Source organism: Lampetra planeri, chromosome 31, assembly GCF_965212315.1.
Source record: "Lampetra planeri chromosome 31, kcLamPlan1.2.h2, whole genome shotgun sequence".
NCBI lineage: Eukaryota > Metazoa > Chordata > Hyperoartia > Petromyzontiformes > Petromyzontidae > Lampetra > Lampetra planeri.
Window position 1 is genome coordinate 8459262 of NC_136137.1, and position 21053 is coordinate 8480314.

A 21053-nucleotide genomic window follows, 5' to 3' on the forward strand; every position below is an offset into this window, starting at 1 on the left:
AATAGTCGCCAACTGGCAGGGGCGGCCCGAGACGAGCTTGCCAGCCTTCGGGAAAATATTGCCCCAAATTTTGCGTTTTATGTTTTTAAGTGTTACTCTTTTAAACAGAGGGATAATTTGTCGGTTTACCCGTCCGTCCAACCAATACATCCTCAGACATTTTGAGACGTGAATAATGTTTAACACGTGGTAGGCTTTCGCGACCAATATCATCCATAATAGATTTTTTTTTGGGGTTAGATCGCGTAAATATATATACGTGTCGTTAGCACCCTCCACCACCCGACACAGCCAAGAGTTCAACCCATTGGCTGTGTCGGGTGGTGTCGGGTTTTAACGACACATATTTATACGATCTAACCCCCCAAAAAACTCTATTACAAATGAATTGTGATTCACATTCCCTCTACGCGCACGAGATTTGAAATAATGACATCTTGGGTTATTCTATCTGTATTCTTTTATTTGTATTTTCCTCGAATTTGCACCCCCCCCCCCCCTACTTAACTTAGCGCCCGAGAAGAACTCCGTAGTTCGCCTCTATGCCCCTGCTAGCAGCCCAGTGTTCAGGACAAACTTGCCAAGCCTGCCGATTTTAAGAGTGGGCGATCCTTTCAGCTCTTTCCAAAGCTACTTAATACAGCAGTCACAGGGGAAGCCGCTCGCTGTTTAACGCGTAATAAGCTTTACACGCCACCAATGTTATCCATAGCCAGAGGCATTTTGGGTTCGATCCCGTAAATGTCGTTAAACACGCTACCACCCGACACAGCCAATAAGTAAGGTTTGTCACGTAAACAAAACATGGCAATTAGATACTATCTTGATTTGAAGCTTTCGTGACTGCAGGGATCCATACTCTTTGGTTCTTTCGGTAAAGTCACGGAGGTATAAAATAAAATAAATCACGACGTTTCGGGCGCAACACAAGCATCCGTCATCAGGTGCTTTCCCACCACTTTACCAATTAGATACTAGTTCAGCACACCGGTGTGTTGCAGAGTAAACGCACGCCGTTTACAATTCGCGTAAGACGATAGGTCGGTTTGACATGCGTGCGCTGGTACTAATTAACTCTGCCACGCATCTTCAACCCGAATTGTACCGGGCGTGACCCCGTACACATCCCGTGAATCGGCATCTGCTGCGGCGTTCGGGTGCCAGCGGGAATTGTGATGTGTGACGAGATCTGGCCACGCCGTACCGCCGCTACCGAGTGGGTAGCTCCATTCCAGCGGGGAGAACGCACAGCTCCGAGAACGGGCCCCGTGATCAGCGAGGTACACGGCCGAGTTTGGTGGACGGTGGGAAAGGTGGCCACGTTGAACAGATTCCTCTCACGGACCCGAGCTCTCGCCCCCCGCCTTGCCCGTGTGACTGGCGGTGTCTAAGCGTGTGACTGGCGGTGAATGTTGTATATATACTGTAGGCATTTTTCCAAAAATGTATATTAAAAATAATTCTGCCAATATTTTTTTTATAATCGATCAAAAAAACACCCTCAAACCCGCTACCTTCCACAAGCACCAATGATCTGGAGGTCGTAAAAAGTCCATTAAATAATAAACTCCGGGGCAAAGGAAGGTTAATGACGATCTGCAAAATCTCCAGATTGTCAAAGGACCACATGCCATGACCTCCCCGGACGTTTTGAACAGTTCACAAACATATCTCCAGAGCCATAAAACACAGACATATAGCCTGGACAATCGTACATTATAACCAGCGGTTTTTTTTATTCCTCCCTTCTCTCCGGTAAAAAGTCTAAACTTAGCGACAAGAAAAGATCGACATTATAGACTACCAGATTAAGAGCCAGACTGCAGTCTACATTAGTGGCTTTATTATCAATTTCCTTATTTGACTCTTATTCATCGCACATATATATTTATTTATTTTATTGTATCGTTCTATCTACGTGACTTTACCAAGACAACTAAGGAATATGAATTCTGGCAGTCAATGAAGCTTAAATGGAACCTTAATTACATCTCCGACCGCAGGATATTAAAATATAACTCGAGAATAAAAAGCACGGATCCCTGGATACAGACAGGGGGCAAAAGTTAATAAAACCCTTCAATACCGGAGGGAACATCTAATGACATTACGAATCTTGGTTAAACATAAACCAGATAATAACCACGAGATATTAGACCGGGGGTAACTCATAAGAGATACAAGAAATAGGTCAAACACACAAGCCTAGATACTATGTATTCCATGAAATCAGAGCCTCCACCGGCCACCTTTGTCTTCTAACAATTTGACACAAACACATGGTAGCCATAAAATACGTATGAAGGGTGTCTGGCCTTGAGAAAACAAACACTATGAAGAGGTGGGGGGGGGGGAATGCAAACAAAAACATAGCCAGTCAAAGGTCAAAAAGGGGGGGGGGGCAGCCAGACCGCTGCGGCCACGGGAGAAGAACGAGACAGAGGGCATCTGTTTTTTTTTTTTCGCAAGAGACGCGCAAAGAGGGGAGAGAATTTCACATTTAAGCACGGACACCGATCATGCAATTCAGTCTTGTAAAGGGGCAGGCTCCAGGTCATGGCCTCGAGATCAACCATGGGTGTCGTGTCTCGCAGAAAGAAGGGACGATCTGTTGTTAAGAGCTGAGTTCGGCACGAACCGACAGAGTATCGCTGAAAGTTTTATTCTACATTTATCCTGATGTTTTGAGCCGCTTGCGGAATCGAGGATTGCGAAAAGTTGCATTGTGCGAAGCTATCAGAGTTGTGTAAGAGGTGTGCTCATACAATGTACAAATTTTGAGAGTGAGTGACCCAGCCAGCGACGAGCAGCTCACAGCAAGAGCCCTCTTGGAAGAAGGGCGGAGAGCACGGAAGTTGAGCAACGACACAAGGCGAAGCCCCGATGGAAGGATGGAAGAGGCAACACTGAACGCCAGTGAAAAACTGGCAGCTGCCCGCCAAAGGAGAGAACGGAGCAGTGGAAAGAGCCCGAGCCAGCGCAGCCCTGAAGTGAGGGCGGGAGAGGCACCAGCGGATGTCCGTGTGAAGCACGATCAAGAAGAGAGCATGGATAAAATGAGAGAGAAAGAGTGACGAGCGACGACAAGTAATCAACCTGGAGAAAGGGCGGAAAGCGCCAAGCATCGACCAAGCGAGCATCGCAGAGGACCAGCAGCAGCAGCAGCGGATGAGCGACGAGAGCCATCGTGCATCGCCAGAGAGAACGGCGCAGTGGAAAGAGCCTGAGCCAACGCAGCCCTGATGTAAGGGCGGGTGCCCGTGTGAAGCTGGCAGCTGCACGGTCAAGGAGAGAGCCCGGAGCAGGGGAAAGAGCCTGACCAGCCGCCCGTGAGCGCCGGCGAGAGCGCCGTGGGTTCGACCCACACACACACCGACAAGCACCAGCTGGGAACCACGACAAGAGTGAGGAACGGCGACCAGCGACAAGCTGCGAGCGCTCTCTGACGACGGAATCATCGCGCACCGACGACGGCGAGCATCGCGCCAACTCAACCAGCAGTGGAGAGAGCTGCAACGCCAAGAGGAAGAGTGTTGGCGCAGGCAAGAGCGCCGTGTGTTTAATATACACACACACACACGTACACACACGTACACACACACACACAGGTACACACACAGGTACACACACACACGTACACACAGGTACACACAAAGATGACAAACACACACAGGTACACACGTACACACACAGGCACACACACACACGTACACACACAGACACACACACAGGTACACACACAGACACACACACAGGTACACACACACGTACACACACAGGTACACACACACAGGTACACACACGTACACACAGGTACACACACAGGTACACACACACACAGACACACACACACACACGTATACACAGGTACACACACAACAACAACCGCCATTCGCCACTAAGTGGCGGTGACGTCACCACGACGCTTGTCCGGAGGGTCAATAACCATTGGCCTCTCCCCTCATGGCATCTGTGACCACCACAGTGGCGAAATTACCAAGAGACTACGATATAAACATACACAAACACACACAGGTACACACACACACGTACATACAGGTACACACACACGTACACACACGTACACACAGGTACACACACACACGTACACACAGGTACACACACACGTACACACAGGTACACACACACGCACACACAGGTACACACACACGTACACACAGGTACACACACACGTACACACAGGTGCACACACACACACACGTACACACAGGTACACACACACACGCACACAGAGGTACACACACACACACGTACACACAGGTACACACACACACGTACACACAGGTACACACACACACGTACACACGCCGTCCCAGCGGCCCTGCTGGGAACCCGAGGTGTTTTCAGCACAAGGAAGGCGTACCGCGTAAGCCGCCAAGTCAACAAGTGGCAAAGAAGACACACGCACACAACACGCATATCGGGACTAATAAGATTGTTCCAAAAAGTTGTCTTTGTGTTTCAAGAAGGGTTGCCATCCCAAGGTGGTGCGTTAAATATCAACTGATCGTGAAAAGCATTGCTGCCCGTCGAGTTACATGAATACGATTGTTAGAAGTATTTTAGGTATTCGTTTTCGTTAATTGCATAATCTTGCCAATAAATTAATTGATAACTACTTTTGCCTTCGGGACATGTTTATTTATTGCCGTTCGTATGAGTATCGTCACATTAATTTTTAAGAACTTTTTTCTATCGCCGTGGATGCTCGCTTTACGCGGAGGAATAGTAGATTGTTCTATTACCCAGTTTAACAAACGTAATCATCGAGGGTTAAATGTACGGATCAATGAGGAGAACATCTCCAGAAGTACTGTGTTGACAATTACAAGCATAAGAGTTCGCATATTAGAGTGTTATGGGTTTTTTTAGAGATTAAAGTTGCTTAACACATAAATGTCTGAGTGGTGCCTTCCTGAGTTCATGCATAATAATCTTAATTATGAGAACTGTATCCTGCGGTGAGATTTGAATTTGGAGACCTGACATAAACACACTAAGACATAATCAGTAAATGTTAAAGCGAGAATAATTGTATTATCCTGATTGATAATACAACCCTAGACAACGAAGCCGAGCTTAATTTACAATAATTACATCATACTTGTATAACTTCATACAAATTCATTGTATCATCCCGATTGATAATACGACCCGAGGCAACGAAGCTGAGCCTAATTATCATAATTGCATACAATAGCATAATTACATACACTCGCAGAACTTAACACAATCACACAGCCCTAATCAGCATAATTTACGCGCATAATTACATAAATTAACATAATTTCGTATAATTACGCATTGACCAATTTTCATTTAATTGCATTATTTCTATACATTTTTCAAGACCCAGCATATGCAACATGTCCCAGTGACTGGTGGTGTCCCCGTGTCTCCCGTGGGGCTGGGCTCGCAGCACCATGCGCTCCGCCAAGGCGCTGCACGGAGTGCTGAGCAAGTCCAGGGGGACCGCGGGACTCGAGTCCCACTCCGACTCCACGAGTCGCCTCGGCCACCCTCGGCCGCTCCACTCCACTCGGCTCGCGCTGCCTCAGGACGAGATGGGGAGACGACGAGGAGGGGGGGGAACCACCGCGGGGGACCATCCGGAGGGAGACGGAGTCACCGCCCGGAAGCCGAGGGGCGTGCGGGATCTCCCCGGGCCCGGCTTCGCCTCGAACCTGGTGGAGTTCTTCTGGAAAGATGGCTTCAGCCGCATCCACGACATACAGGTGAGTGATGTGACCCGAGTTCGATTCCTGTGCACGGTCGACGTTCTCAGGAACGAATTAACTGAGCCGCTGCTGGGCCCTCCTCGAGGTAGACTCAGCCTTAAAAGAGTATCGTCTGCTGCTGCGCGCTGTGTGCGGACATCAGTAGTGGGGAGACAAAGGCGGCTAGGCGTTGTGTGATTGAGACACCGCAATGTTGAACGTGTTGCGGTGGAAATTGCGGTGCGACCTCTGTGTGTGTATCCTGCTTGCCCCTTCCCTGACGCGGCGACGTTACGCCCCTTGTACACGGGCACAGGGCTCCCTCGCTCCGTGTGTGTGTAGTCGGAGTAGTAGATGCGTTTTAAAAACAAAAAAGAGATCGACCGCATAGCCGCACGTAGAGTTAATGAATCTTCATTTGTTCTGCAAGTATGGAAACTCACAACACCAACGATGCAATAACAGACATGCGAAATACAATAACAAAGTTATGGGAAACTGATATTGCAATAAATGTGATATCTTGGCGACACTAACACAGATGTATTAAACACATTGGGTGCTGCTGCTGCTGCAGTGGCGTACAAGCACAGTTTGTGGCCTTAAGTAACATATATTAATAACAGATATTAAACAGATGAAACGTTTTAGCCATTGCACACCACAGGAAGGGGAGTGAAGAGAGATAGTGAGGACACGGCTGGATATGAGCTGCGGGCAGCGTGAAGGAGCGCCAGGTAGGCAGGGGAGGAGGAGGAGGGGGAGCAGGAATGACCGGGTCAAGATGTCTGGGATGAGAGGGAGGCGGTGGTGATGATGATGATGAGAGGATGGTGATGATGAGATGGTGGTGATGATGATAGTGTTGTTGTATATGTTGTATTATGAAATTTTGATAAAAATAATAAAAATGAATAATTTCAAAAAAATGCGCAAATCGCATAAATTATGTTAATGTGTGTAATTATATGCATAAATTATGATAATCACGGAGATAATCGTAGTAATTTATGCGGATGCTGGCGATTATGTTAATGTGTGTAGTTATGATAATTAAGCTTAGTTTCGTTTATCCAGAGTTTTATCAATCAGGATAACACGATTATCATTGATTAAACATTTACTGATTATCTTAGTGTGTGTTATGTTATATTAGGTCTCCAGTTTCATATCTCATCGCAGGTAACAGCTCTTATGAATAACACAGTTTTGCATGGACTTGGAAAGAAGCACTCGAACAGTTGGTGTTAAGCAATTTTAATTCTAAACAAACACATGACACTCTAGTATGCAAAGGCGAAAGGCAAGATTATGCAATTAACGAAAATGAATGACTAAAACATTTCTTATTCATGTAACTCGACGGCAGCAACTGCTTTGCACGATCAGTTGATATTGAACGCACCACCTTGAAATGGCAACCCTTTTTGAAACGCAAAGATAACTTTTTGAAAGTCTTATTCGTGTGCGTGTTGTGTGTGCGTTGTCCCTTGTAAAAGTAACTAAATTTTCCTTAGAGCCGGGAGTTGTGTCGTTAGCTTGTGGGGTGTGGGAGGGAATATACAAACAGCGGCCAGGTTCTCTCTGGGTTGGGCGTGGCCGCAGCGAGCCCCTGCTGCTCCCTCGCTCGGACGTGTCTCTGCTTGTGCGCTCTCTCTCTCTCCACTGCTGGACGACGAGTTGGCACGACGCTCGGTGACGCCCGGGTCGTGCTGCTGCTGTCGCTCTCTCCTTGATCGCTGCCAACTTCACACGGACACTCGCCCTTGCTTCAGGCTGTGTTGGCTTGTGGCTCTGGACGACGCGGCTGTGCGCGCTCACCGGCTTGGAGCGCTCTGGCGATGAACGATGGCTCTTGTTGCTCATCCGCTGCTGCTCGTCCTTTTCGATGCTCGCTTGGTCGACGCTTGGCGATTTCCGCCTTTTTTACAGGTTAATTGCTTGTCGTCACTCGTCACTCTCTCTTCTCCGTGCTTTCCTTTGTTCGTGCAGCTGCCAGCTTCACTCGCACTTAACTTCGTTCTGCGAGAAGCGACACCTGCTTTCGGCATCGGTGTTTGCTCCCTCACGACGCTCCGCCAGCCGGAGCACGGCTGAAACCCAGCCTCGACCCAGGTTGAACTCAGACTTCTGCGACTCGAACGACCCCTCCTCGTTCCATCACTTCTCGAGGCACGACGCGCCCCAGCTCCCTTGCGAGTCCCGTCGCAACGCTGCGTCGCAAGCCGAGTCGCGAGACTGAGCACGACTCGAACCAGACTGCTCATTCGTGATGTGCGCTTGTGCTTAAACTCAAAACGTGACTCCCCTCTCTGCGCATCTCTTGCGAGAGAAAACAACCAGAAAAAAACAGATCTCCTCGGAATGTCAGCACAGACCCCCCCCCCCCTGTGACCTTTTGGCTCCCTCCTTGCTTGCCCTGCGTGGTTCATCCCAAGGCCAGACCCCGCTGGAAGACAAAGGTGGTCGAGGAGATTTATGCAATACCTTATGTGGTCCTGTATGTTACATTTATTCTTGATATTTCTTATGAGTTCCTTCGGTCTTAGTATCGTGGTTATCACTCGTCTATGTTTAATGAATATTCGTAATGATCCTCGTTACATCATTATTTTGAGGGCTTCGCCGAGTTTAGTTCTCCAGGGATTGGTGTTTTATTCTGAGTTATATTTTAATGTCCTGAGGTTAAGTGTAACAAAGTTTCCACTTAAGCTTTCTGGAATTCGTATTCTTTAGTTTTTAGGAAGGTCATGTAGATAGAAAACATATAATTCTAAGTAATATATATACGGTGAATACGAGTAATACAAGGGAATTACTAATAAAAAGCCCCTATTGTTTGCTGGTTAATTCTTTTTGTTAAGTTTCTACTTTTCGGTACGGAAAACGTTAAGGAAAATGCGAGTTGCAAAAGTTGTTTTTCTCTGCTCTGCACCCCATCCGTGCACCTCCAGATGTCTTGGGAGGTTAGTCCATCGATCTTTTGTCCATCTGGATGTCTCTGACCTCTCTGTGACCGAATTCTTATCGTTTTAATGGCCCTCCATGTTGCATAGATTCCTGGTGTGCTTGTGAGGTGTAGTGGTTTGTTTTCATTATTTAATTAAATAAATAAAAATATATATAAAAACATGTTTTTTCTTAATTATTCTTAAAATTAATAACGGAAAACAGGGCATAGATACAACAGTGTGGTGGTGATGAGAGGGTGGTGGTGATGATGAGGGTGGTGGTGATGATGAAGAAGGTGATGATGGATGAGAGGGTGGTGATTACAGGGTGGTGATGATGAGAGGGTAGTGGTGATGATGAGAGGGTGGTGATGATGAGATGGTGGTGGTGATGATGAGGGTGGTGGTGGTGGTGGTGATGATGAGAGGGTGGTGATGATGAGAGGGTGGTGGTGATGGAGAGGGTGGTGGTGATGATGAGAGGGTGGTGATGATAAAGAGGGTGGTGATGATGAGAGGGTGGTGGTTATGAAGAGGGTGGTGGTGATGAAGAGGGTGGTGATGATGAGAGGGTGGTGGTGATTACAGGGCGGTGATGATGAGAGGGTGGTGGTTATGAAGAGGGTGGTGGTGATGACAGGGTGGTGATGATGAGAGGGTGGTGGTGATGGGAGGGTGGTTATGAAGAGGGTGGTGGTGATGAAGAGGGTTTTGGGATTGAAGAGGGTGGTGATGATAACAGGGTGGTGATGATGAGAGGGTGGTGGTGATGGAAGGGTGGTTATGAAGAGGGTGGTGGTGATGAAGAGGGTGGTGATGATGAGAGGGTGGTGGTGATGACAGGGTGGTGATGATGAGAGGGTGGTGATGATAAGGTGGTGATGATGAGAGGGTGGTGGTGATGGGAGGGTGGTGATGAAGAGGGTGGTGGTGATGAAGAGGGTGGTGATGATAACAGGGTGGTGATGATGAGAGGGTGGTGGTGATGATGAGGGTGGTGGTGATGATGAAGAAGGTGATGATTGATGAGAGGGTGGTGATTACAGGGTGGTGATGATGAGAGGGTAGTGGTGATGATGAGAGGGTGGTGATGATGATGAGAGGGTGGTGATGATGAGAGGGTGGTGGTGATGATGAGGGTGGTGGTGGTGATGATGAGAGGGTGGTGATGATGAGAGGGTGGTGGTGATGATGAGGGTGGTGGTGATGATGAGAGGGTGGTGATGATAAAGAGGGTGGTGATGATGAGAGGGTGGTGGTTATGAAGAGGGTGGTGGTGATGAAGAGGGTGGTGATGATGAGAGGGTGGTGGTGATTACAGGGTGGTGATGATGAGAGGGTGGTGGTTATGAAGAGGGTGGTGGTGATGACAGGGTGGTGATGATGAGAGGGTGGTGGTGATGGGAGGGTGGTTATGAAGAGGGTGGTGGTGATGAAGAGGGTGGTGGTGATGAAGAGGGTGGTGGTGATGACAGGGTGGTGATGATGAGATGGTGGTGATGATAGGGTGGTGATGATGAGAGGGTGGTGGTGATGGGAGGGTGGTGATGAAGAGGGTGGTGGTGATGAAGAGGGTGGTGATGATAACAGGGTGGTGATGATGAGAGGGTGGTGGTGATGGGAGGGTGGTTATGAAGAGGGTGGTGGTGATGAAGAGAGTGGTGATGATGAGAGGGTGGTGGTGATGACAGGGTGGTGATGATGAGAGGGTGGTGGTGATGGGAGGGTGGTTATAAAGAGGGTGGTGGTGATGAAGAGGGTGGTGGTGATGAAGAGGGTGGTGATGAAGAGGGTGGTGATGATGAGAGAGTGGTGGTGATGAAGAGGGTGGTGGTGATGAAGGTGGTGATGATAGGGTGGTGATGATGAGAGGGTGGTGATGATGAGAGGGTGGTGATGATGAGAGGGTGGTGGTGATGACAGGGTGGTGATGATGAGAGGGTGGTGGTGATGATGAAGAGGGTGGTGATGATAGGGTGGTGATGATGAGAGGGTGGTGGTGATGAGAGGGTGGTGATGAAGAGAGTGGTGGTGATGATGAGAGGGTGGTGATGATGAGAGGGTGGTGATGGTGATGACAGGATGGTGATGATGAGAGGGTGGTGGTGATGATGATGAGGGTGGTGATGATGATGAGGGTGGTGGTGATGATGAGAGGGTGGTGGTGATGATGAGAGGGTGGTGATGATGATGAGAGGGTGACGATGGTGAGAGGGTGGTGGTGATGACAGGGTGGTGATGATGAGAGGGTGGTGGTGATGATGAAGAGGGTGGTGATGATAGGGTGGTGATGATGAGAGGGTGGTGGTGATGAGAGGGTGGTGATGAAGAGAGTGGTGGTGATGATGAGAGGGTGGTGATGATGAGAGGGTGGTGGTGATGATGATGAGGGTGGTGATGATGATGAGGGTGGTGGTGATGATGAGAGGGTGGTGGTGATGATGAGAGGGTGGTGGTGATGATGAGAGGGTGGTGATGATGATGAGAGGGTGACGATGGTGAGAGGGTGCTGGTGATGATGAGAGAGAGGAGAGAGAAGGAGCGAGCAGCAGAAGGGAGCTGCACCGAGCGGAGTCTGTTCTCACAGGGGGTGGGGGGAGAGGAGAGGGGAGGGGTTCTGAGTGGGGGTCGCCACACAGAAGTCACGTGATTTACAGGAGGCTGGAGCTGATTAAGATATATAGGTGTAGGCAGGCTACAATGTCCAGTCAGTGAAAATGTTGTGAAGAACATTTCAATGTAAACAGCATGTATTTATGGGACGTGCACTCCAGCACTGTTACCCTGACGACCTGAGTTTGATTTCTGGCCCGGGCTAAAATCAGCTCTTCAGGTCACCAATGACTGCACTCGAGAAAACCCATCATGTTCAATTCAGTTCTGCACTTGGCGTCGATACATTTAAACTCGGAGAATACATTTTTTTAATTGTTACGCAAAGAATATCACTGTTAATACAGACTGAGGCCACATCATATGCTGCGTGGCTGCAGTTGTTTGCGCGCGTGCGACTGCACTCGTCACTGTGTGACCCTCTGCGTGTTTCCTGTCACATTTGCCTCGTGCCTCCCACGTCTCACGTGTCTCCCCGTGCGTCTCCCCCGTGTCTCCCCGCGCTGTTTGGACGGCCCCCAGCTGCAGCAGGCTCGTCGCTTTGGCGCCATGTGGGGCACGAGCTTCGGGCCGCAGTTCGTGGTGTCGCTGGCGTCCCCGGGGCTGGTGGCCCACGTGCTGCGCTCAGAGGGCCCCGCGCCGCAGAGGGCCAACATGGCCTCGTGGAACGAGTATCGCGCCCTGCGGGGACGCGCCAACGGCCTCATCTCGGCGTGAGTCGCTCCCCCCGCGCCCGCGGAATGCCCGCGGCGGCGGCGGACCGGAGAACCCCAAGAGCCGCGAGACCTAGCGACGAAATCGACGAGTTGGCGACGGCCGAATGCTCGTTGACGGCATCCGAGCGCTTTCGGATGCGCTTCTGTGGCCGTCTGGAACGCTCTGCTCCCTTCCGATGTTAGGAAGCCACTGGAGCTATGCGCTTGTAAATCTAAATTGAAAACGAATTTCAAAAACTCGCTGTTCGCCGATTGGCGTCCTCTGGTCTAACGCCGTTTGAGACTAGGCCCAAAAGAAAGCTGTCTCTGGTTGTGGACAAATCAGTTTCAAAGACAATGCAAATACTATCAGAGCATTTTTTTGGTTTGCATGTTCACCACAAGTGTCTGTGGTGAATGCAGACACGATTCTTTGTTTGGTGTTTTAACATCCCAACACCTGTTGTATTGCCAGGGAGGGCAGAACTGACTCTGATATAGTTTCTTTAGCTTTTTTGGTGTTTAGATTGTTGCCCTTCCCCCGCACCGCCGATTTGTCGAAAGTTCAAAATACGTGCGCACGTTGCGCAGGGAGGGCGAGGAGTGGCTGCGCATGCGGGCGGTGCTACGCCAGCCCCTGATGCGAGCCCGCTCCGTGTGGAGGCACTCGGAGCAGATCAACGCCATCGTGGAGGACGTCGTGTCGCGCGTGCGATGCGACCGGGACGAGCGCGACGGCACCGTCCGGAACGTCAACGGGCTCCTCTTCAAGTTCGCCATGGAAGGTGCCGCACACTCGCCACGGGCACCGCCTGCGTGGGCGCCGCTGCTGCCGACACCGCCAACACCCACGACTGACGACGCTGCACGAACATTGACGCCACCACCGCCAACAACAACAACACGAATTGGCTGATGGACTAAAACCACAAGTGTTGTTATTCCTACGTGGAGTGTCGTGCTCACCTTGGGCCGGCGGCGACGACGATGACAGTGGTGGCGGTGTGTGTGTGCACGTGTGTGTGCGTGTGCGCGTCTGTGTGTGTGTGTGCACGTGTGTGTGCACGTGTGTGTGTGTGCAGGCATGGCGAGCGTGCTATTCGAGAGGCGGCTGGGCTGCCTGGCCCCCGAGGTGCCCGCCGACACGCGCGACTACATCGCCGCGCTGCAGCTCATGTTCAGCATGTTCAAGACCACCATGTACGCCGGCGCCATCCCTCGCTGGCTCCGGCCCGTGCTGCCGGGGCCCTGGGAAGACTTCTGCCGCTCATGGGACGGGCTGTTCCGCTTCAGTGAGTCGCCCAGGGGGGGATTGGGGGGCCGTGGGGGCCGTGGATGGCGCAGGGACTGGGAGGGCGGCGGCGTTGTGACCACTGTAGGGGGAGTTGAGAGGGTGGATACCCCCCCCCCCCCCCCGAAGTGGTGGTAGGTTTCACACAAAGCTTAGGCACCCCCAAGTCTCCTGTCTTGTCTGCATGGGTCGTCTCTCGCTTCACCAAGTCTCTATCTCGTGTCTAAGTCTCATCTGTCATCTCACCAGGATTTGATTAATTGAACGGGCGGGGGGCAGCCCACCAAAGATAATTTCTGGTTTGGGCCCCCCAATCAGCCAACACCACCACCGAAGAGGCTTCAGAGACCGTTGTCGAAGTTGGAAAGCGCGGAGAGATGAGAGAGGCACAGGTCGAGGGATCCGGAGATGGAGTGGGCTCCTCCGGCCCTCATAATATCTGCCATGTTGTGTCCATAATATTGAATTGTGCTTACAACCTCAACACCTTAGGATGTCCCCAAACAAGTCTTCCATCACACTGAGATGCTTTATCATTTGTCCACACACATCTTGAGATGGTTTCTCATCATCCCATTAATATGGCTTCATACCTTGAGATGCCTTTGCATGTCAATAAACGTATTGAGATGGTCCTTAAAAAGTCCATCAGTAAACTTCAGATGAATCCCAACGCCCCCGCTCGTGACCCCCCCCCCCCTCACGTGCCCAACGCCCCCACTCGTGACCCCCCCCCCCCCTCACGTGCCCAACGCCCCCGCTCGTGCTGCCCCCCCCCCCCGCTCCCTCACGGGCCCAATGCCCCCACTCGTGACCCCCCCCCCCTCCCTCACGTGCCCAACGCCCCCGCTCGTGACCCCCCGCCCCCCTCACGTGCCCAACGCCCCCGCTCGTGACCCCCCGCCCCCCTCACGTGCCCAACGCCCCACTCGTGCTGCCCCCCCCCCCCCCCCATCAGGCGAGATGCACGTGGACGCGCGAGCGCGGGAGCTCGAGGAGGAGCGGTCGACGGGCGGCGCTGTGCGTGAAGCGGGGTTCCTGACCGAGCAGCTTACGTCTGGGGCGCTCTCGCGACAGGAGCTCTACGCCAACGTGACCGAGATGCTCCTGGCGGGCGTGGACACGGTACGGAGCCCACGGCCGCGTGCCACGCCGCGCCGCCTCCGGCCATGCGCCACCAAACCCCGGCGCCGAACGAGTGTCCACGACAGTGAGCGACACGAATATTCGTCGACCGTGGGGTTTTTAAATTCAGTCGACGACGCCCGCGACGGGTGTGAGCCGCGTAGCGCGACGAGACGAAAGTGACCATCCTGATGGAGGACGCAGGCCGAGATGACTTTGGTCGCGTCGCTCGGGACTGGGGTGCGCTCACGAACACCAAGCATGGTCAACGGCTACACGGGTAAACAATACGATTGACCGAGTTCACCTATTGGCTGACCAGATAATATTACTCTTTGGTTCTTTCGGTAAAGTCACGTAGAAAAAAAAAATAATAGAATGCGACGTTTCGATTGCAACACCTGGTTGATTACGTTCTTCAAAAGATTGCCAAATTTGAATTTAAGTGTCAGTTGTGTGGTAATCCTCCCCGTAGAGGTGGTTCAAACTTGATTTGAAGCTTTCGTGAATGCAGGAATTACTCTTTGGTTCTTTCGGTAGTAAAGTTCTTTCAGATAATATTGTTGGGGGCGGGGGGGGGGAGGGGATTGGGTGCAACAATCACACCAACATCGAATCATTGTATGAACCCAAATTCATCTTCTTGGTTCTTTCGGTAAAGTCACGTAGAATTGAAATAATAAAATAATAAAAATAAAACATAATAAAATCATTCTCACGACGGTTCGGCCACAACGCAAGTAGCCGTCCTCAGGTGGAGAACAGGTCTGTCGAGGAGACAGAGTCTGAATGACAAGCCCCAGGCTTGGAGCGACTATTTAAGCTGAGATGGAGAGACTCAATTAGCTGAGCCTTCTTATCCCTTCAGTCACGAAAGCTTTAAATCGAAATTGAACCCAAATTGTGTTGCATTGCGAGTGCCAACATTCCTCGTCCCACGTGCCTCCCGTGCCTCACGGTGCCCGTGTCTCCACGCCACAGACCTCCTTCACGCTGTCGTGGTGCCTCGATCTGCTGGCGCGCCACCCGCTCACCCAGGAGGCCGTGCTGCGCGAGGTTCGCGAGCGGGGGCCGTCGGGGGGGCGGGCCCTGTCCGCCGAGCACGTGGCGGAGATGCCCCTGCTGCGAGGGGTCCTCAAGGAGACGCTCAGGTACGGGGTGAGGGGGGGGGGGAGGCCCTGGGGCCTTCAGCCATGAGGCCCCTTTCCGGACGAGCAGTCCGAGCCGCCTCGAGCTCGCCATGTGGAGCTGTTACTCAACTTGTGGTCTTCGGCCAGCTGAGTCACGACGCCCCACGGCAGTGCCATAATCAGATCATGACGCATCAACGTGTTCCTGCAATCCGGTGTTGGTCTTCTTCTTGCCCGTGCTCTCGTCTCCACGTTCCGGGTTCACCATCCGCCTCGCCCTGTGGCCCTCGCCACGTTAATGGTCTCCTCCTGGTGACCAGGACCATCCCGGTCGTCTCGTGACCTCCTCGCTGGTGACCCTGACCTGGGACGTGGGGCCGATTCATTGACTATAAATTGTCATCGGCTACTTTGTTTGCGGCCAATCCCTCCGAGGAGGCAGCTGTCCTCTCCAGGCCACGCTCGACCTGACGAGTCTACCGATGTCGCCAAGCTCCACCCATCACCTCCAGCGGGAAGAGGCGAGGGAGTTTTTTTCCCCCAAAAACTGTTTTGGTATCATCGATGAGTCCAGTAATCGGATCGAGAATCAGTAAAGTAATCCAGTCATTTTCAGATATCCGAGTCCAGGAATTGACTCATCCTGATAAAGGAAATAAAAGCGTTTCTTACACGACCCATCAGCCGTAGAGCTTTCGGGGAGTATACAATTATCAGCGGCATGGTTTGCAAGACAAGCAAAACTCTGGAATCTTGTTTTGCGGCAGTGAAACAACACTGCCGATATAACGCATTCCCAGAAGGCCGTGCGGCTGATGGGTTCTATAAGCAACTCTGTTGTTGTTGATGTGGAGTCACAGATTTGTGAGGGAGACACATTGGCTGCTTAATCATTTCATTTATATTTTCCACGACGATCACGATCACTTTTGAGTTGCACATTATCCTGACGGTCAGCATGGCGATGACGATGGTTGTGATGGTGGCATTGGTGTTGTGTCGCACAGGTTGTACCCGGTGTTGCCAGGCAACGGCAGAGTGACTCAGATGGACATGGTACTGGGAGGTCACCACATCCCCAAAGGGGTGAGGATCTCACACCACCACCACTGCCTCTTCCGTGATGCCTCGTGGGTGGGTCCGTGTGTTTAAAGTGGCCGGGCGTGGTGCTGGCCACACCACCCACTCGTGGTCCGTGACATCCTTCATGGGTACTCACAAACTGCACTCGTCTATCAAAAGGCTTTACGAGTTGGGGGAATGACATTGATGTTCGTATGGAGAGTTGCGGTACAGTAGTTAGCGCACGGCGCTACGAACCCGGCAACCCAAGTTCAATTCCCAGCCACCACTAGAACCAGTGGTGATGTCTGAACCTGGCCTGGATCCTCCCCAAGGTCAAATTAGCTTTGAATGAGGACCTGGTCCGGTGTGCAAACATTAGCACCGGGGAGACAAAGGTGGCTAAGGATCTTGCTGCCCACACCACGACCCTTTATCATCGCTCTGCAGTCCACTGGCAGCATTGACGAAACATTGTACGAAAAATTCCCTAGCCTGGATATTGCCTTTTCTACTATTCAATCAGTCCAATGTCGGGATTTCCCCCAACCACAAACACTGAAGGGTGCGTGCAGAAAAAAGGCAGCCGGGCATGGTGCTGGCTACCGCCCCCCCCCCACCCCCTCGTACCGGCCTTCATAAGTGCTCGCGAAAAGCATTTGCCCCAGTGGCCTGTGTAGGGGGGGGGGGAGAACACGGCCTTGTGTGTGGCCAAGGGAGCGACACCGGCCACAAGCACCGCCGGTGTTCATGCGCTGCCCTCCGATGCCCGAATGTCCCTCTGTGCCAACACGTCTACTGTTGCACCCGCAGACCCAACTGGCCATGTGCCACTACAGCACCTCGCACGACCTGGCCACGTTCCCGCAGCCCGAGAGCTTCTGCCCCGAGCGCTGGCTCCGCGACGGCGCCTCCAGGGGTGGGCCAGCGGTGCCCCACGGTGACGGCAGCGGTGACGGGGAAGAGGAGGGGGAGGAGGAGGAGGGAGCGCACCGGTGCCCCGAGTCGGCTCACGGGTCGCGGGACTCGCAGGGGTTCGCGTCGATCCCGTTTGGGTACGGGGTCCGCAGCTGCGTCGGGCGGCGCGTGGCCGAGTTGGAGATTCACCTGGCGCTGGCTCGGGTGGGCACGAGCGCACACACGCACACACCCCACGTACGGACATGCATTGAGAATTGCAATACAATTCGGATTCGTATGGCATTTCAAAGGAACACCGCAAGTGTAGGGTTTGATTTTTAGGATTTTCTTTTTGGCGACAACTTTTTTTTCCCAGTTGCGCTATCGGTGTCGCGAGACGAACTATCCATTCTGAAGTCTAGCAGAGCACCGTGACCCTTCGTGGTAGAGAACGGCCCACGGGAACATCACAGAGCTACCTGGGAACACCATTCAAGTGGCCTGGTCACAACAGCAGAGGGCAGCACGTTCACACTCGCTCTGTGCAAGAGGGCACGGTTCATCAAATTACGATCGAATGGATGTTTTTGAATACCAGAGTTGGAACGTGGACAAATTAAGGGCAGACCCAAATTTAGTGTGATCGGTTTTATTGTGCAGTCATTGGTGATCAAGCCTCGACAATCAACTCACTGCACTCGAGAAATCTGATCTTGACCGCGGCCAGAATGCAACCTTCTACTGGTGGGAACCTCCTGGTTACACCAACCCACAGTGGATTATTGTGTCCGTCCGTCGTGTAGGGAGGGGCTGGGTGGGGAGGGAGGGGCTGGGCGGGGAGGGTGGGGCTGGGTGGGGAGGGGCTGGTCACCCCGTGGTGCCCTTATAAAACTCAACGTTTAACCTACTCACGCCGGCTTGTGCCCGCCCTCACAGTCGGGCATATTTGCGGAATACACCACGCCGCCGTTAACCCTGGCCATTGACTGAGCAACCCAACGTTCCTACCAGCTCCCTCCGCAGGAATGTGTTACACCCACGGTAATAGCCACAGCGGCCTGCCAGATTCGAACTGCAAACCCCTGCAACAAGCGGCGAACACGCTTACCGCAAAGCCACGATCATAATCCCACTCGCGCCCGCGCGAGACTCGTACACACGCACGTCCGTGCCTGGCCGTTGCCCTGAGCCTGCGCCTCGACGCGATGTCGCCCCTTCTCCTCCCCCGCCTTCCTCACAGCTGCTGCTCGAGTTCCGCGTGGAGGCCCTGCCCGGAGCCCCGCGTGTCCCGGCCAAGACGCACGGCCTCCTGGGGCCCGGGGGCTGCCTTGACCTGCGCTTTGTGGACCGTCACTCATGACTCACCTGTACTCACCACGTGACTCACGCTCACCTGTACTCATCACCTGTCCAACGCTCACCTCTGCCTCTCACCTCTACTGACCACCCAGATATTTCACCCGACCCATAGCAAACTCGCACACGCACAACACTGCGGGCCACCGCACAGCCGTGTGGAGCAGGAGACAAAGCAACGGTGTAATTAAGTTGTTGTGTAGATCAGTAAGTAGGTTCATAGTTGGGTTTTTTTCGGGTTCGATCGTGTAGGTATGACGTCAATTAGAGCTATGCTCCACCACTAAACAGATATGTGACGTCGTGGACAAATGTGCCAACTTATTTAGTTTTGGCAGCAAAAAAAAACCCGGTTACGTTGAAAATCGGGCAAAATGTTGACAATTTTGCACCGCGTCTCGCTGGAGATTAACACCAGGCCGTCATTCGGCGTGAGCAAGGACCTCGAGTGGATGGGCCAGCGGATCCCGAGTCCTTGAGCAGGTGGTGGTGTCATTGATCAGGTGGTGATGTCATTGATCAGGTGGTGGTGGTGTCATTGATCAGGTGGTGGTGTCATTGATCAGGTGGTGGTGGTGTCATTGATCAGGTGGTGGTAGTGTCATTGATCAGGTGGTGGTGGTATCATTGATCAGGTGGTGGTGTCATTGATCAGGTGGTGGTGGTGTCATTGATCAGGTGGTGGTGGTGTCATTGATCAGGTGGTGGTGTCATTGATCAGGTGGTGGTGTCATTGATCAGGTGGTGGTGGTATCATTGATCAGGTGGTGGTGGTGTCATTGATCAGGTGGTGGTGGTGTCATTGATCAGGTGGTGGTGGTGTCATTGATCAGGTGGTGGTGGTGTCATTGATCAGGTGGTGGTGTCATTGATCAGGTGGTGGTGGTGTCATTGATCAGGTGGTGGTGTCATTGGGCAGGTGGTGGTGTCATTGATCAGGTGGTGGTGGTGTCATTGATCAGGTGGTGGTGTCATTGATCAGGTGGTGATGGTGTCATTGATCAGGTGGTGGTGTCATTGGGCAGGTGGTGGTGTCATTGATCAGGTGGTGGTGGTGTCATTGATCAGGTGGTGGTGGAGTCATTGGGCAGGTGGTGGTGTCATTGATCAGGTGGTGGTGTCATTGATCAGGTGGTGATGTCATTGATCAGGTGGTGGTGTAATTGTGCAGGTGGTGGTGTCATTGATCAGGTGGTGGTGCCATTGATCAGGTGGTGGTGGTGTCATTGATCAGGTGGTGGTGTCATTGATCAGGTGGTGGTGTTATTGATCAGGTGGTGGTGTTATTGATCAGGTGGTGGAGTCATTGATTAGGTGGTTCAACGCACACACAAGTTCAACACATTCCTCCAAGGGGAGGAACTTGGAGTGGAAGTTAATGCTTAAGTGCATAGAGGCCGTACACAGTACAACTGTAAAAAAGCATGTTTTAAACAAAATAAACAACACATGAATGATGTCAGACTCCTCCTGTAATGTGTTCTCGGTAAACCAGGGCCTGGTTGAGGTTCTTGTAGGTCCGAGGGCGCTTCTGTTTCGTAGGCCTTCAGTGATAACTTTACAAAGTTGTTGCCAACATGTTGCTGCTACCGCTGCTAATCACTCGCTAAAGCTGATTTAAAAAAAGAAACTGTCTCGTATCAACCATCGGACATCAACGCCGCCTTGTCCTTCCCTTGCACGACTCTCGATTAAGAATGAGATCGTGCGAAAGACACAATTTGAAGACGTTATTGATAATTTTGCAATAAATAAAAAACATCTCAAAAAGCTCATCTCCGATGTTCATTTCTCTCACCTTATGAAACAAAAAAGATTGACATTGACATTACTCTGCCTCTGTGTATATAATACTGGCTATCCTTGCTATATAAATATACATTATTCAAGAATATATCTTGGTGATATATTCTTGAATAATATATTCTTTAGTTGCCGTATGCCCGAGGCACTGCGCCTATTTGATAATACGGCCCTGCAGTAAACAGTCACCCACACAGACAAAGCTCCCCCGTAAAGCCTTAAGAGACTGTTGGGGCAAGTGCTGTGGAGCGAGCCCTGTGTTACAGCTGGCACAGCGCACGTGGAGGTGGTTGAGGCCGCCACCACAGCCAGCCCACCTTTGTCTCCCCACTGGTGACGTTGACACACCACACCAGGTACTCATTTAAGGTCGATTTGACCATAGGGCA

The 21053-nt window shown here is 51.8% G+C and overlaps 1 protein-coding gene across 2 annotated transcripts; it reads left to right on the forward strand.

Moving 5' to 3' along the window:
* The first annotated feature begins 2409 nt into the window (after window positions 1-2409).
* Window positions 2410-20631, forward strand: CYP27C1 (cytochrome P450 family 27 subfamily C member 1). 2 transcript variants are annotated; one of them, XM_078609205.1, is made up of 10 exons: window positions 2410-3542; window positions 5441-5756; window positions 11825-12015; window positions 12589-12782; window positions 13080-13289; window positions 14247-14413; window positions 15395-15564; window positions 16551-16629; window positions 17419-17727; window positions 18746-20631. In XM_078609205.1, the coding sequence occupies exons 2-10, from the start codon at window positions 5445-5447 to the stop codon at window positions 18863-18865; spliced, it is 1752 nt and encodes a 583-aa protein (XP_078465331.1). In that variant the 5' UTR covers window positions 2410-3542; window positions 5441-5444; the 3' UTR covers window positions 18866-20631. The 2 variants fall into 2 exon arrangements, with proteins under 2 accessions (XP_078465331.1, XP_078465332.1); XM_078609206.1 differs by lacking the exon at window positions 2410-3542 and having other exon boundaries at window positions 3580-5756.
* The last annotated feature ends 422 nt before the right edge of the window (window positions 20632-21053 follow it).